The sequence below is a fragment of the Diachasmimorpha longicaudata genome, chromosome 11, assembly GCF_034640455.1.
Source record: "Diachasmimorpha longicaudata isolate KC_UGA_2023 chromosome 11, iyDiaLong2, whole genome shotgun sequence".
NCBI classification, from domain to species: domain Eukaryota; kingdom Metazoa; phylum Arthropoda; class Insecta; order Hymenoptera; family Braconidae; genus Diachasmimorpha; species Diachasmimorpha longicaudata.
In genome coordinates, this window is record NC_087235.1 from 2,665,853 (window position 1) to 2,681,069 (window position 15,217).

The window sequence follows — 15,217 nt, forward strand, 5'->3', positions numbered from 1 at the left end:
AGATGTCTCTAATTACATCTAGGTCAAAGTTACCAAGTTACCGACGGTGCAGCTTCGTTTCCGAGCACTTCGTTTCGTTGACTACAAGTGCACACACTTGTTCATGATTTAGTTCATACAGTTGACAATTTGTAGGTGTGTCCGCGTTGATGATACATCCTAACGACAGGGAAAGGATTTTTTTTACTGTAAACCTGACAAATCCGTGAGTATACAGTGAAATTAATGAGTTTATCACCCTATTCTCTTCCAATTAGTGGCGAAAAATGTCTCTCAATCATTACACTTTTCTGTAACGATGCTTTACATAGCAAATGTGGCCTGTCACAATTTCGGGGCGTGCCAACTGACATTATTTATAAAGTTTGTCATCTCTAATTACTGCTCATCAAAAAACCCTTAATGGATTTCAATGATTATCTGTTATTTCATGCTCGATATTTATGTCTTGGGTTTGCTTGCATCATTCAGAATGATTGTTCAATCATTATGTTCTATTGCTGTTGAAGGTAAACAATGAATTACGGAAAAAAGTCGCCCAGCGTGGGCACTCCGTCCGTATACTCGCATGTGACAAACCGAAGCAGTGCAAACTTGAGATCATCGAGATCAACCAAAAGTGTTGTGATACCATGGTACCAGAGACCAATTCTAACAAAAGCCTTTTTTTCCGATATACCGAGAAGTGCCATGGTTACTGCAGCTTTCGGAGTGGTGAGTAATCCTTCCTCGACACAGTAAAGTGATGAATAAGTCATTAGTGAACAACAATTGATTTATCTTGTTTTTCAGTTTTTGGCGCTGTTTACGATTTGCACTGGAGCTTTCGATATTTACTGTCTATCACAGGTAGTACCAGGATCTGTACATAACGGATACTACATCATATCGTACGAGTTCGTTTATGTAGGTAATAAACATGGTGAGTAATCGAGAGAACAATAAGCGATCGAATACAATTATAGTTCAGGAGGAAGTCCTGACAATATTTCCAAGTGTTGTCTACATTATTTTTTATTTGTTTTTTTTGTCTACTAAAGCTCTCGGATTCTAGCATTTTAAACTGCTTTGTCACTATGGGATTCCCAAAAATTATAAATATATATTTTTAGAAAGCTAGATGACCTTAGGAACATTAGCAACAATATTTTGAATAAATATTGAGAGAGAAATGAGTTTCCAGAAGAAATTACAAACAAGTAGTTACCACAATTAGTTAAAAATGCTACTTTTGATGAAATTTTCATTTGATTTTTAATTACTTCTATCGTTGTTTTTAATTATAATTTTCAGGGGTGTTTATCTACTAAACGCTCATACATCTGTGAAAAATTCAAAACATGAAAATGTCCCCGTAATCATTTGCAATAGCTTTTATTTTATACAAAATTTTAAAAGAAAGAATGAAAGATATGTCGCAGAATCTCCATGAGACTTTCATATGTTAATTAAAATTTAATCAACAATTAAAATCAGCCAAAATCGTTCGACGTTGAACTAATTCCTACATTATTCTTCATTTCAGTACGCAATGCCCTCCTCGTCGCCGCCCTGTTCTCCATGCTCGGGGCAATTGCCGTCCTAGTCACTTCGATAATCCTGATAAATGCCTTGAGAAAGGAATATGAAAAGAAAATAATCCCATGGCTGTATGTTTTTGCTGGATTTACGATGTTTAGATTTCTCGCCTTCTTACTCTTCAGCATCGTCAACGACATGATATTCTCCTACAACATAATGATGTGCCTTCTCTGGATTCTGTTCCTGCTCTTCTCTGTGTACGGATGGTTAATTGTGTACACATTGTACTTGGAGCTATCAGATCTCAGTCGATTGGAGGATTTAGCACATTTAAGAGTAAGTGTTCAATAATTCAAAAAGTTACTTAATATTTAATTATCATTTCCACTGACTTCATTGACTTATTCATCTAGATGGGAACGATGCAGTCATTGAACGCATCAACGACCCACTCAATCGCTGGATCTCGTCCAACTACACCTCACAGTACCGTCCTAACAATGCCCATATAATTAAGACTAAGGATTTTCATAAAACTACTAAAAAATAAGGGAAAACAAAATCTGTGTTCAGAGAAATTTTATTGTTCATGTTTTGAAAATTTTTTTAACTCGAAACGTTGATTGACAACTAAGGGCAGAAGATTTTACGCTAAAGCAAACGAAGTTATGCTTTTTAGAAATTATTTAGAGATTAATGCACGAGTAGATCGCAAAACCGTCCACGTCGAATTTTTTTTGAGTACCAAAGGAATTCGACGATTTAATTTAAGAAATAAAAATTGTACTTCCTGACTATTTTCCAACTAATGTTGTAAATATCATGTTCATAACTTTGAACAAAAACGAGCTCTGAAGATTTTTATACAATTTTTTTTGTATCCTGAGTGTACAAATGAGAAGACGAGTTTTGAGGACTTGTGAGGAATAATTTCCGTCCATTTTTGCGATAATGTTAATGAAAGATATTTTATATTAAAGAATTATAATGAAATTCAAACATTTTTTTAATTATAAATAAGGATAACAGATAATTTACAGATTCTTCGATTAACGAATTGACTGCCACGAATAAATCTCTTTATCATTCATTATTTAATGTCTCAATACATTTACATAAACTTTTAAAACTTCTCTAAGATAATAACATTTGTTCTTTTGAGAAAAAATCACATTAGTTTTATAAATCATCACAGTGAGAATCTAAAAATTGATATTAGTTAGTAAATGTTGACCAGTACCCATTATCATTGTTTTAATGTAATCAGCGTGCACAACTTGACTACTGATATCTATGTATTGTTGTAACGAAGGAATACTGCTGTCGTTGGGTAATACACGCTGTAGACCCCTCATTGACATGGTTTGTGCTACATAAATCGCTGTATCTGTAACGATTCAATGTCAGCCAATCAGACACATTGAAACGTGTCAATATTTTTAATACAATAAAGGAAAAAATCAATCGAAATCTGTCATCTTACCTTTCAATAATTCGTCGTAAATTTTAAAGGCTTGAGGGCTCCCCTCGTACTCATTGAGTTTTTGCAGCAAGAAGTGCACGAAATATTTCCATTCCGACTCTTTGGTATATTTATCCTGTAAATTAATAATTGATAACAATAGGAAAATTTTGGCAAGACTTCCTAATTCTATAAAGTGGAGAAAAGGCAATAATTAGATTTTTTTGCATTCTGTTAAATTCACTGAAAAATCTTAATAGGATATGATTTTTTGAGAAAATGTCAAATATTTTCGCTGGAGAATTCGCAATCCGTTTCTTTACGATAACTTTCTATTCTCCATAATATTTTTGTCAATTATCAAAATCAACAAATCCATCTTACTTCAATTAATTAACCATCTAGTGATAAAGAACGGTAATCCTTACTTTGGCATACATCAGCAGCACCTGTGGACACCTATCTGCCAGCAATTCCACCCCTTTCTCCGCATCCCTGACACACAACATCTTAAAAGACAATCCCCCCTCGATGCTCTGCGTCTCCAAGAACCTCTTGACCTCCTCATAACACTCATTACTGAGATGTCCGCTGGCCAGCAACGCCTGTAACTTAATAACCTCCAGCCTCACCTCCCCCTTAACCCCATCATTCTTATAGAGCATAGGATGGTCCAGGAACTCTGGCCTGAGGCTCCCAAACAAGACATCCTTCCCCTCCCTATCTTCGCTCTTCCCCTGTCCCTGCGCTAGTTCCCCTAAGTACGACCTCACCAGAATCGTGAAGCCCTCCAAAACCGCGACATCGCTCTCTCCAGTTCCCTCCCTCCCCTTCTCATCGTCCCCATAAATCCTCTTGAAATAAGTTTCCAGAGACAGCTGCAGGGCTCCAGCAGCGAGTCTTCCATCTCTCCCAATCCTCGAAGGCAGATATGCCAGGAAAATCTGAATCATCTGATTCAGAGTCAATGCCTCCTTTCGGACGAGCTTGGCAACAACATGAGCAAAGATCCTCGTCCTCTGTCTAATTAAAATCCCAGCGTAATCAGAGAACGTGGGGATAACGTTTCCTTTCTTCACACTCGTCACATCGAACAACCAGGACCAGTTGGTGAGGGTGGCTTCTGTGATATACCTGTGAAAGGCACATTTTTCTTGATCAAGTGAGTGTCCACTGTTGAGACAAAAGCTTTTCTTGTTAATCTACGAAAATGCAGGGACCTGCTATTAATATTAATAATTAGAGAAGTGAATGATAATTTTTTATTCCCGGAGTTTTAACTATCGAAGCAAAAGATGTTAAAAGAGAAATGTCGAAGTTGGAAAATATTTCATGGGTCCCAGAATTTTTCGCAATAAAAGTAATTTTTGAATAAAAGTAATTACATATTTATAGTAAAATTCACATAATAAATTCTACGTACCGATCAGAAATACTCTCAAGAGCCTTCTCCGCGAACTGCTGTCTCTCCGCCTGAGTATACAATAACACCAGAGCAAACTGGCTAGCATCAGTGGCTTCCCAACTACTCAAGACATGGATCAACTTATCAGTTGCATATTCCCTCAACACAGGACTCGCAAGAATGAGTTTGAGAAGGTCCTCCTTCTCCGCACTTCCCAGAATCTCCACGATGTTGTGCTCTTGAAATAGAGCATCAGCGTCAGGGCCTGAATGTAAAGTCAGCAACACATCGGACAGATAAACAACTACTCCAGGGGCTTTACCCACATCTTTTCTTCCCAGTACATCAGGTGCACTCAGGCCAGCGAGTTTGTAATAACGAATGCAGGAATTCCAGTCGTAAGGTGAAGACGAAGAGACGTAGTAATCAGCAAGCAGGCCACAAGACTGCCTGTACAGATTATCCAGATGAGACTTCGAGGTGTCGTTGATGTTGCTAGAGTACTCAACGTCAGAAGTGTAGTAAACCATGTCCTTAGCCAGTTTAAGAACAGTGTAGGCTTCGCCCAGGAGATGTTTGTAAGTGCAAGGACTCGATCCTTTGTGGTTGTTGGCTGCACTCAAGATATCGTAGTAGACGTCTTCAGGATTGGGAAGGGCTAGGGAATAGTAAGTCCAGGATTCTTGGTCGGCGGCAAGGAGTACCAGACATCTGGCTGCCTGAAGAAGCTTCTTGACCCCCAGAAACGGTCTCAATCCAATCAGGGAAATTGTGTCAGGCTCACTATGATCTTTACAGTCTATGCCACCCTTAGTCTGCACTTGAGGCAGACGTAGTGTGTAAGACTCCAGTCCAGCTTCGGTGAGAGCGTGCAGAGCAGTGTTTTCCAGGGCTACATGACTCACTGGAGAAGTGAATGGATAAACAGTGTATGAGGACAAGTTCAGAGTGATTTCTTCCTTGATCGATGGAGAAAAGTGGTAGAGATAGCCCTCTTGGGCTGTGCACACAAGACAAGTGACTCCGTTGAATACATTATATTTAGGGGAACGTAAAAGAGACCTCTTTTGCTTGGTGACGAGGGTTTTGGACCTCCAGTAGGATGGCTTCATCCCGCAGCACGTAAAATACTCATTACCAAAATCCTTCGTAGTCTCTGGAGACGTCGGAAGGATTTTCAGCCTCAACAGGTGCTCGATGCTGTAGTTCTCCGACCAACTGTCCTCGTTGGATCTCGTTGTAATCGTTGCTGAAATCTCGGGGGCTGGTACCACAGGGGGTTCGAAGCTTTGAGAGTTTTCTGATATATCTGATGATATCGAGCCTAGAGTTATATTGAAATTCTTGGTCCCCGGCTCGATCATCTTCAGTAGTTCCAGTCGTTGGAGCTCTTCAGCTTCCTTCGAAACCAGCTGATCCCAGTCGATGAAAGTTCTCTCGTTGACGACTGATTTTGTGTAATCGATGATTGATTTCGTTTGGGAATTTCGTTTCTTGTTCTGTTTCTTGTCACTGCCTGGACTTTCCGAGTCCTGTCTTGTGATTTTAACATTTTGATTCATTCGCTTTTTAGTGTTCTTCGTATTGTTGACGCTCTCGACGTTATTGATCATGTCGTCGTTGAACTGATTCGTTAGTTTAAACATCATGAAGTTCGTGGGATTCATGATGGTGATAAATTCCTCGGCAATTTCTACGTGATCAGGTGTGAATGTGAATCGGAGGAACCAGGGCCTGACTTCGAAGTCCAGGAATTTCTGTTTTGAGAGGTGTTGGGTCTCGACTTTTAATTCGTGAATGACAGCTTCATTCTCCATTACCACCAGAAGATTACCGGTTGTCTGGCAACAGGCTATTTGGGTAGGTTGGGAGTTCAAGGGCAGTTCTATCATTTCGAGACTGTTGAGGGTGCGGTTAAGACTGGGCGTGACTCTTCCAGCTATTCTAGCCCTCATCGCTTGATTCTGATTACCAGACAGCTCCCAATTAACGTAAATACGTACAAAATTATTTGTCGTTGTTCCGTCCCTCGAGTTTTTTGATTCTAGAGTTGCTACATAATTACCCTTGTCCGAGTGAAGTAACTGATGAACTGAATCAACAGTGGGAAATACTGTCAGAAGTTCTGATTGTGATGATGATAATCCGTAAACTTTGACGCAGTGAGACGATAGGGACAGTAAAAGCATATCCTGACCCTGGACATTAGCTGTGCATGATGCCGTTGGCTCATCGATCTGACCCACATTCTGAGACAGGAAATTATGCACTGGTATGACACGCACCATTTTTCGAGAATTATCAGACCTGACAGGGGGTTTAACCGGTGTTCAGAGGGTTTGGGGGTAATTTATTATAGACTGATGGACTTATGACACTACTGTTGTGCATGGTATATAAACAACTGAAGGGTTTGGTTTGACGTTCTTTTATACCGTACTCCCACCCGGAAAGATTGGACCATAATATCACTGAGTGGGACAGAACAGTCTAGTATCAGATTAGAGATTGTTGATGCTTATGGGGCGTCTTCCAACGCAAAATTTCGTAGCGGTGGCTCATGAACTACGTGGTGGATGTGCCTGTCGGTAAGGTATTACTACGGAGCACTCCGTAAACGTTAGGAGTGCTATAATCTCCGCCACAGGAATCATTCAAACGGAACAATGAAATTTCATATATGTTTGATCGAATAAAAAACAAAAAATAGAATGAATGGCCACAAAATGGAAAACCGAATGAAATGTTCGAGGGTCCGTTCATGGGACTATTATTCAAAGCTGTTCAAAGCTCAGGAAAACCCATAATCTAGTCAGTACATGTGTCTTTTACTTTACAATCTCAGTAAAGCACCCAAACACGGATCTGCGCAGTGTCTAGAGGCGCAGCTCTCAGGATCATGTGACACCAAAATACATTAGAAAATCTCTCACCAGCCCACGACACAACCAATCCAGAGAACTGGCGTGATGTCATGCTCATTATGTTGTGCTCATTCACTGCAGAACCGTCACGCGAGTCGGTATTTAAATACATAACCTAAAAGTCGGGACAGTGATGTGAACGTCGATAGTGAATATTTTGTATGGAGTGCTTTCAAGTTCCAGCGAATTTAATTCGTGTTAATTTGTTTTGTGATATGTAGTTGATCTTCGAGTGTTTACAGCAGGTAAAATATCCACGACTTGTTGATCTGTGATGAATATCTCGAAATCTAAGAAAGATAACAAATTTTTCATCATAACCTTTGTTAGAGAGCGAATTGGCTGCTACAACAAATAGTTTACAAATTTCGTTATGTCTCTTAGATTCCAAGATATTGTTCGTAAACTCAATACAAGGGATCACTGGACTCATCTTATTTTGCTACAGAATTTCATTGTTGCAGAACTTTTTTATTTTCCATAGAACTTTCGTAGTGATTAATCAACATATGAGTGTTTATGACAACCTAAATATTTTTAATTATTGATTATGTATTAAGCTAATGTATTGTTCAACTCATGCTCTGAGGAATTTCTTCGGTGTTGAGTTCATTTTCTCTTGACTTGTCTTTCGTGTTGACTTGTAGTTCCCTTAATTTGTGTACTAATTTAATTTTATACTAAACAGCTCTCGATCCAATCAATAATTTCAACGCTTACTCCTCCAGGTAACGCGTGTGAAAATGCCTACCCCAATGGACACGATGATTTACTCCCCGTCCACGAACCTCGTGGACGCGGTAATCGACGAAGTGGCTCTGGAGGGCCTCGACGGTATCACCCTGGAAGCCCTGTGGCAACGCCTAGCAATGCGACTTCAGATCAGTCATCCCTTTCCCTCTCCCCTGATGGAGCAAATCTGGTGCATCTGCACTTCCACGAACAACTTCCTTTTCTACCAATTGGAGACCCCCAGACCCCCTCTGGTGATCTACGATCGTTACGAGTTTGTGGACGCAGATATGGGGACGATCCTCGAACCCGAGGTGGTCCCAGAGGACATTTACGAGCATTTTCCAGTCGACGATCCAAAAACCGGTGACAGAGGTTCCTGCAAAAGCTATTACACAAGACAGCCCATTGATTCCATCAGAACCATGAGTTTGGCTTCTGCAGATGAGAAATACGGTCAGAAATTAGTGATTGTTGGCTCTCAAGCCACGAGGCAGAACGCTCTCATGGGTGACTCACTCTGTCCCACTCTGGAGCTCAACATCGTGCAGTACTGCTTCCTGGAACGAGTGGGAAGATCCAGATATCACGGTGAAGTTACCCAGGGCAAGCGAAGCCTCAGTATTCTAGGCGAAGAGCCAAAATCTCTCTTCTACCACAGAAAGTACCTGACAAAACATAGAATGATAACGAAGCAACTGCATCACCAGAAGATCTCGGGTCACGGAACGAGTGGAAGTCTACTGCATCTCCCCAGGTTCTTCGTTGAACGAAAACCCAAGATGATCTACCTAGCTGAGAAAATCGTTGATATCCTGAAGACTCGGGAGAACTATATCGCGGATTACAGTGAAATTAAGAAAGAACTGCAGATAGAAAGGACGATAAAAAATCTGTTCAAATTGGCGGTTTTTCAAAAGGTCGCCAGAACGGATCTTCTGGTTCCTTACAGAACGCTGTACCCTCATGCTGATGTTTCAGAGTGGCAGAGGAAGAGCTCCAACGTGGAGAAGAAGATCAAGGCTATCCAGTTGCTGGATCCAAACATTGATCTCACCGAGTTATGGAATAAAGAGGATCTGGAGGAGGAAGAGGTTTATGATCTGGATATATCGAAACAGAAAGTCAATGAGCCACTTCTCAAACAGGCAAATCAGTACGTGGAAAGGTCTAGTCACGAAGGATTGAGTCACACTGAACTAGGAAAGAGTATGGGTGTGTCTAAACTACAGTCGAGAACGATATTCAGAAATTTGGCGAAGATGCAGGTTGTGGGGATTTACATGAACGATATGGGCCGACAGAGGATCACCAAGTACGTCTCCAAGAGGTTCGAGAAGAACAGTAAGATTAGCAAACAGTTCAAGACTGAGATGACCAAGATGAAGGCGCTCACGAAAATTTCACATGCGAACAGTCCTCCTCCGACTGTATCCCCTCCTCCTGAACCCATTAATTCTGGGGTAGAGACTCATCGAGTGGATTCTGTGGCGGAGAGAATGGACGTGGACCCTGAGGAACTTCTTATAGTCCCCAAATCCTCGAGAGAAGACCTCAATATGCTGTTCTCATCCACTAATCGAATTCTGAAGAAGTACAAGCACCAGAGAATCCGTAAATACCAGGTCACCCATCGGAATTTATCCACAGAAGAAATCAAGAACCTTCATTCAAGAATAAAAGACTTATCAGATCAAATGAAACATTCATTGTTACCTGCAAAACGACTTAAACTGGAGCCAGAAGAGCCTTCGAAAGTTGACGCTTGTGATATTCTCCTTCAGGAAATTAAAGTCCCTGAAATGCCGAAAGGTGAACTGCGGAGTCTCCTCAGAGAATTGCACTCGGACGAGACTCAGTATTCTGGCACAATCACCTATCGAATTCTGAAGCGCTCCAATATGATAATTGAATCAGTGAAGGAGCACAAAGTCATCGACGACCTGACGAAGCTTACGAGAATGATCAACGAGGAGGAGGAGCGTGAGGGATACGACGTAAAGATCGATAAAAAATCACTGCTTCGACTGTTGCAGAAGCTGTCAGCTGAGAATCTGGTGAAGAATATTAACTTAACCCTGACCTCGAAAGGAAGAAAAAAGAGTATAACTTTCATTTGTGATCCTAGCATCGACATTAATCACACGGTGATTCAATCGGCGGTGGAACAAGCCAGAATAAAATTCTGCGTCATGAAGTGCCACAGGTCGAAATCCACTTTTTCAGAAGCAGATGATGAGAATTCTCCCCAGAAGCGACTGAAGAGGAAATGTAAACTAGACACAACTACCCTCGATGTTCCTGCGGACATAAAGTACGATCCAAAAGTGGGACGGAAGTACGGATACAGTCCAAAATTCGTTAGGATGAAAATAATCCACTTGATGCTGTATTACATTATTCATGATTATCCCACGACGCCTCCTTCCTGCCAATCTGAACATATTCAGGGTCTTCGAGCCAGAGGATACAAAATCGACCATAAAATGGAAAAAGAAATGGGGACTATATACAATAGCCAAGTTGGCTGGAAGATGTTCATCCCTCCGTTGATCCCTCACATTGGCTGGCCCCATGGTTGGGTCCTCATGTGTGATATTCTCCACAGAATTCCATTATCCATTCTCGTTAAGTTCTACAACGTCCCTTATCGAATGGCAGACCTTGATTACTACCTGGAAGATCCAATCAGGAAGCACACACTCATCAAAGACCTTCCCACACCCCTCAGGAATGCCATCCTCTTCAACAGAAAATATATTTTCAGTTTTCACGAGACAATAACGAGATTGTGTTTCATTGGACTAGTCCAGTTTGGCCCACAGAAGCTGAAGGAAAAGGACCAGGTGTTCCTTTATCTCAACAAAAGAAGTGAACTCTTTGACACGACGACATCAGCACCTAGCTACCACAAAATTGATGAGCAGGATTACCTCAGACAGCGCTACTACTTCGATAAGATGCAGGTGGTGGAGAAGTACTGGTACGACATGTGGAATATCTGCATCAATACTCAATTGGGGGGACGACTAGCAGTTCAGGGGACTGATATAATCCTGGAAGATCTTGCCAAGAAATCCGAAATGATCGAGACGTTGCAGGCTCGGTCACCAGATGAGGCTGAGCGTCGCGACCTTGGGGAGCTACCTGGGGATAAAAGAGGAGCAGCTGGCATTGACTCCGCCTTCTTCGCGCATTTAAAACGAAATTGGAATTGGGAAAACTTCAATCATAACTGTACATCTGTAATTGAACCTAAGAAATCCCCTGTGAAAACAACCAAACGAAATATTCATCTCTCCAAGATCGAGGCTAAACCTCTCAAATTTACGGAGTTCAAAGGCCTCAAGAAGAGTGGCCCAACGAATTTGGATGCTAACGATCTGAAAATCCCTAGTGATAAGAAACTCACTTCCACAGATAAGCAGATGAAGCACAAAATACTGTCAGCCAAGATGAAGAAACAGCACACGATTGTCAGGAGGGTTCTCCCCAGGAAGCAGCCTAAGAAAGGAAATACTAAAGTCAAGTACGACGATATTGATTACTCAGCCCTTCAGAAGATGAACAAGCTCAGAGTCGAGTGGGATTCTCGTGAGGATAACATTCTGCTCGTCTGCAGGGTTGTGATGAGTTACTTATGCCCAAATCCAAGAAGACAAGTGATCAATTGCACTGCAGTTCGAGACGTTTTGAGGTTTTACTCCTCGAGTTCTCACAACAAGACATCGCGAGCTTGTCAGAGAAGACTACTCTACATGCTGAAGCAACCGCAGACGATGCACTCGGTAGGTCTCGGAGTGGAAGAGATTAAGCAGAGTTATTACATTCACAAGAGGTACAACAATATCGTCGACAAGATCAAGCAGGAGTACCCTAGGGACTCAGACGAGAGAATCATCGAGGTATTCAAGACACTAGTCTCCTACGTAGCGAAAAAATACTACGATATCTCAGAGTCTGAGACGAAGGAGGCTGGACCTATGCCAAAGACAATTCAAGAATTCAATTTGTTTTATGAGATAACTCATCCTCAGAAACCTCATAGCCACTTGGGGTTCACTCAGGAGGTGAGGAGTACCAATGATATCCACACAGCGACCATCAATTCAGTTATCTACAGTTCTATGTGCTGTGGGAAGGATCGAAGATCCTGGGCATATCAACTCTTCAGGATTTATCAACAATACTCTGAGCTTCTACTTAAAAATGCTATGGGAAAGATCAGGGCTGATCACATGGTGTCTGTCAAAAAGCATTATCTGAATGCCATCAAGAAATTTGGAAATTGTATGCCGATGAGCTCATCGCAGTACCAACTGAGCACTGCTTATCTCCATAAATTCCAGACCAAAGTCCCCGTCGAGATTTACGAGGAAATCTTCGAGTTCCTGAAAAATGTTATCAAAGGACACGAGGACAATACTCTTGGAGATGTAGGTGGGGTCGAGATGGTGATTCCAACTGGTGGAATGTTGGTGGGAATTCCGGAGTATCTTGTTGACGAAGCCATTGATTTCAACGTTGAAATTCCTGATCATGTTATTGCACTGGATCCTAAACTCCAGGAATACGATGAAATGTACATTACGATTGCTAAACGATATCAGGATATTCTGACGAGTCTTCAGCATTCTGATCTTCAGAGCGATCCTTCGTCGGTATCCAGAGCTCCTCCACGTGCTCCTGTCATTAAACCAGCGAAAGGCGATGGTCGGGGAGCTGAAGGGACTTCAGATTCTGATAAGATTAACATTGACGCGGAAACTACTCTGCCCAAGTCGTCTACGAAGAAAATTGGACCTATGAAGACCCACTGGAAGGAATTGAAAAAACCCAGTCCTGGAGAGGATTCCAATAGTGATTGCGTTTCAAATCCGGAAGAATGTAGAAGCGATCTTGATGATGATGTTGATAATGACTACATAAAGCTTCAGGATGGAACGATAATCCAAATCAGCAAAGAAGATATTGAGATTGCTAAATCAACTCCAGTTGATGATCGCATTCACAAGGCTTTTCTGTCGACAAGATCCGAAGAACTCGAGGATGTTTCGACATTTAGTGCAGTCGATAAGCTCCGGGATATTGTTGCAGGACATAAAATTGTTAAAATGGACGTAGATCTTGAGAACCATCGTCAGGAAAGAAAGCAGAGGACAACGAACACGTGTGGAGACAACTCGGCGATTGTTTCTTACGAAACACCAAAGAAGACCTCCAATTACCTGAATGATATCGTAGCGACGATGGACAGCACCATAAAATGTGAATACGCTCTGGATGAAAATAATAAGGACTCAGCTGACAGTGGTCCTCGTCACACAAGAATTGCCCTTTTGACGATGAGAGAGGAGCTCAATGAAGACGTTCCTGATAGTCATCACGCTCATGAGTACTTCGTGGTGAATACCTTCGGGATATTTTTCTCATTCCCGCATCTTCGAGGAGAAATTGAGGATCATCCTGGGGGTAGTCTGATGAAATCCGAGAGATTGTTAATGGTGAGGGATGATATGTACAAGGAGGTTCTTGCTGATCTCAGGAAATTTGCTGTTTTTCCTAGAGAATTTCCGAGATATGATGAGATAAAGAGATTGTCAGAGGTGGAGGACATCAAAGAATCTGAGATTGACATTATTTATGACTTTGTGAGGGACAGGAGGGAGCAGGGAGCAACTCTGAAGCAACTGGTGATGCAATTTCATGAAGTACTTGACAAACGATTGTATGATATCCTGTCCTTCTTAACTGATCAAAAATTATTCTTACGAAGTGGAGTGACAGATATGCATTACATTCATCACAACTTTGTGGATCCCTGGTTGATTCAGTCGATAAGGATTATGAGACTACAGAAGGAGGCCCTACCTCCAGTGCCACCTGGAATAGTCTACGTGCTGAATTCTGAAAGTGATGATGCACAGAGTGCGAAGAAACCAGAGGCAGCTGGTAGTAGTAAGAAGACACCTAGTGAACAGGGAAGTCCAACGGTGCCTGCTAACGAACAACAGAAAAATCTTCAGAAAAAGAGAACCTGCCTTCTACAGACCAAGGACATTTACACAGCAGCCAAGAAACTTGACCTGAATTCAGCTGAGGATATAAATGTTGTGGTGAGACCTTGGATTCAGATTGATGGTTTGCTCAACAGGAAAAGCCTTGAACAAATGCTTGGAGCTGTCCTTGGACACTGTCTGACACATCCTGGAATTATTCTAGTCAGAATTCAAGAACGATTTATACCAGCTCTGCAACCCTATCATACGAGAGAACTTGTTGAGATTCTGGTGAAACTGGGATGTTTGCGGGTCAGGGTTTTGCAGAAGGGGCCGGCGAATTTGTTCTCTCGTTCCACCTTCACAAAAATTACATTTCCAATCAGGGAGGATGGAGGGATGGAGTTCGATGATGAGATGGTCGTTGAACCGACGTTTGGGGCTGTTGTCAAATTTTCGAGTTTCTTGAGGAAAAATCGAGAACATCTTTGAGGAATTCAATGGGAGGGACGAATTGTTAATTTATTTTTATTCGATATTTAATGTTGTATATTTGATTATATGAAATTACATTGTTCTTTTTCATTCGCATTGACAATAATACGAAGATATGAATTTCTATTATATCGGGAAACCTGAGGATTTCTCGATTTTTCATAATTCACTGTGAACATTAGATTTTTAGAAAAAATACCCAAATTTGTCATACGTCTAAATATCACGAAAAATAATAAATTTATGAGAATAAACTTATTATTTCTTCGTGATTCACTGAAAATTCAAGAATATTTTCATTGAAAGTATGTATGAAATATTCTAAATAACGATTTCCTAGCGATTCGTAATTGTTTATGTTTTCATGCAATTACAATTACGCAAAAATTGTAAATATATCTGAAACAAATACTTAAATCACTTGGGAATTCAGTGACGCAGAATATCGTTTTATTTATGACTTCTCACCTAATTGACGTTTCCATGAAATTTATATTCCGATGTTGACATCGACGCTGTACATATTTGTAAATATAAAAAAAATTTCTTCAGATGAAGGAATAAAAGCTCTGGTTCGGCGGAATTAAATTAAATTTTCAATATTCCTTAATTAATAGAGGAAAATCGAAAAACTGAATTGAGTAGACATATCCACTGGTGAATTTCACTGTAATAATTG

General features: G+C 40.9%; 3 protein-coding genes across 3 annotated transcripts; 2 read left to right on the top strand and 1 right to left on the bottom strand.

Annotated features, from left to right (window-relative positions):
• Positions 1-52: 52 nt before the first annotated feature.
• On the top strand, positions 53-2,991 carry LOC135167563 (uncharacterized). The gene is made up of 5 exons (XM_064130880.1): positions 53-205; positions 510-714; positions 793-922; positions 1,526-1,857; positions 1,935-2,991. Exons 2-5 carry the CDS (start codon positions 517-519, stop codon positions 2,031-2,033), a joined length of 759 nt encoding a protein of 252 aa, XP_063986950.1. The 5' UTR covers positions 53-205; positions 510-516; the 3' UTR covers positions 2,034-2,991.
• On the bottom strand, positions 2,253-6,868 carry LOC135167552 (uncharacterized). The gene is made up of 4 exons (XM_064130852.1): positions 4,407-6,868; positions 3,412-4,117; positions 3,005-3,119; positions 2,253-2,908 (listed from the first exon to the last, which is right to left on the bottom strand). The coding sequence occupies exons 1-4, from the start codon at positions 6,674-6,676 to the stop codon at positions 2,724-2,726; spliced, it is 3,276 nt and encodes a 1,091-aa protein (XP_063986922.1). The 5' UTR covers positions 6,677-6,868; the 3' UTR covers positions 2,253-2,723.
• A 412-nt stretch (positions 6,869-7,280) lies between these two features.
• On the top strand, positions 7,281-15,170 carry LOC135167170 (general transcription factor 3C polypeptide 1). The gene is made up of 2 exons (XM_064130064.1): positions 7,281-7,557; positions 8,041-15,170. Exon 2 carries the CDS (start codon positions 8,056-8,058, stop codon positions 14,533-14,535), a length of 6,480 nt encoding a protein of 2,159 aa, XP_063986134.1. The 5' UTR covers positions 7,281-7,557; positions 8,041-8,055; the 3' UTR covers positions 14,536-15,170.
• The last annotated feature ends 47 nt before the right edge of the window (positions 15,171-15,217 follow it).